This window comes from Aplysia californica, unplaced genomic scaffold, assembly GCF_000002075.1.
Source record: "Aplysia californica isolate F4 #8 unplaced genomic scaffold, AplCal3.0 scaffold00501, whole genome shotgun sequence".
NCBI lineage: Eukaryota > Metazoa > Mollusca > Gastropoda > Aplysiida > Aplysiidae > Aplysia > Aplysia californica.
In genome coordinates, this window is record NW_004797771.1 from 369,551 (window position 1) to 372,017 (window position 2,467).

The window sequence follows — 2,467 nt, forward strand, 5'->3', positions numbered from 1 at the left end:
ACACACACACACACGTCTCTCCTGCATAAAAAGTGAATAAAAGACTATTTTTTCTGAGGAAGCTCAAGTATTTTAAAACTGATAAAACATTGATGTCCATATTCTATCATTCAACCTTAGAAAGTATGATCAATCTCTGTATAACAGCATGGGCCGGGAACACAAAACAAACCTGCCTCCTAAAATATCGTCAGTGTTTCGAAAGAGGCGTATAACATTTTCCGTCAAAATCGACTCACTCACCTTAACTCAACCCGGGTTGACCATACAGGCAAGGTGGAAGCACTCCGCCTCCTAAAAGATCTAAATTGTGTCGATAGAGGCGTATAACATTTACAGAGTTAATTATCTAAATTACATCGATAGATAAAGGCGTATGACATTTACAGAGTTAATTATCTGAATTACATCGATAGATAAAGGCGCATAACATTTACAGAGTTAATTATCTAAATTACGTCGATAGATAGAGGCGTATAACATTAATTTACAGAGTTAATTATCTAAATTACGTCGATAGATAGAGGTGTATAACATTTAGTCATAATTATATACATTATGACGATACAGATGAAAAATATCTGCATTTATTTGTTATCTAAACTGTGTCTATAGAGGCGCAAGAGTGTTATAGTCATACTTATCTAATTTATGATGATATAGGCGTCGGATATTTGCAGTCATGATTATCTAAATTTTATCCATAGAGATATAAAAGTGTTATAGTCATAATTAACTAAATTGTGACGATATAGGCTAAAAATATCCGAATCGGCAGTCATAATAATGTAAATTTTGTCGATAGAGATGTAAAAATGTTATAGTCATAATTATCCAGAATATGACGATTTAGGTGTAGACTATCCGCAGTCCTTATTGTCTACATTGTATCTATAGAATTGCAAGAGTACTATAATCATAATTCTCTAATTTATGACAATACATGTATAGTCGTGGAATGTCTGAAGTCATACCTTGTGTCGATAGAGATATAAAAATGTTATAGTCATAATTATCTAATTTATGACGATATAGGGGTCGGATATTTGGAGTCACAGTTATATATCTAAATTGTTTCGATATCGGCGTAAAACATTCACAGCCACAATGGACTGGCAACTCGCTGACCTGTCTTAGGATGGAGGAGAAGGTAGATTTGGTCAGGTTCCTCTTCATGGGCTGTAACTCATCCATGTCGATCTTCCACCAGGTCAGTTGTTTCATCCTCTGGTTATACCGAGACCTGTGTGTTGGGGGAAGGAAGTGGACGCGGGTTGTGGTCGGTTTTGTTTGTTTGTTTGTTTGTTTGTTTGTTTGTTTGTTTGTTTGTTTGTTTGTTTGTTTGTTTGTTTGTTTGTTTGTGTGATTGCTTGGCAGTTTACCTAAAAGCTACAAAAATGTGGTTTCTATGGAGATTTTTGAGAATTTCAGAGAACCCTGCGTGTTGGGGGCAGAAAGTGTTCGTGGGTTGTGGTCAGTTGTGGTCGTTTTTGTTTTTTTGTTTGTTTGTTAGCTTGTTTGTTTGGATGATTGTTTGTTTGTTTGGGTGATTCCTGGGCAGTTAACCAAAGCTAGTGACAATAAACTAGAAGCAACAAAAGTGTGGTTTCAAGGGAGATTTTGAGAATTTCAGATAACCCTGCGTGTTGGGAGAAAAAAATTTACGTGGGCTGTGGTCATTTGTGTTTGTTTGTTTGATAGCTTTTCAATTTACCAAAGATCGTGGCAGTAAACTAGAAGCCATAGAAATACAGTTTCCAGAGCGATTTTTGAGAATTTCAGGGAAGGTAGAGAAATCAACGGAGGAAGGACTGAAAGAAGCTCACGTGGGCTGCCCATTAACACAAACAATATAAGGTAACGTTACATTTCAGTCTCTGGGACACTAGAATCGACATAATAGAGGCTGTAAACATCTTGTTCTTACTGGAAAACGAAGCAGGGGTAGAGCAACTCTTTTGGGGAAACCTGAACTGATGGGTGACGGGAAAACACCAGGATGATAATACGTAGTTTCTTATTTTCTTGTGTTCTTTGTTTTTGTTTTTGTATTTTAAAGCGTTCGAGAGGAAAAATGAATGGAGAACCAAGGTTGCCGACGTCTGTTTCAGATCTGGAACTTAAGGATGATGGTGATGATGTATGTAGATTAATTTGTTTGTTTGTTTGTTTTTCTTGTTTGTTTGTTTGTGGGTTTATTTTTTTTATTTTTTTTTTGGGTGGAGGGGTGAATGGATGTATAAATGGATGTACTATTGCGGTCACAAATTCGTTTCGCAACTTATCCTCAAATATCTCTTAAAATGGTGAATCCCCGTCACTCATACTTTGCACAGCAGTTTGAATCAGTTTGTCTTAACTCAATATTTATTTTTCAACAACAATTGAGGCTAGATTAAAACCCTTTTCTTCACAAATGTATATAAAATACTATAAATCTCCGTCACGCGGAAAATAGGATTGGGAC

At 36.0% G+C, this 2,467-nt stretch overlaps 1 protein-coding gene across 1 annotated transcript in view; it reads right to left on the reverse strand.

Annotated features, from left to right (window-relative positions):
• Window positions 1–2,467, reverse strand: part of LOC101850591 (atrial natriuretic peptide receptor 1-like) — a 23,820-nt gene that overhangs the window by 11,685 nt on the left and 9,668 nt on the right. Inside the window, exon 5 of the mRNA XM_005105938.1 lies at window positions 1,129–1,243. Coding sequence (XP_005105995.1) covers window positions 1,129–1,243 — 115 coding nt within the window. The remainder of the gene's footprint in view (window positions 1–1,128; window positions 1,244–2,467) is intronic.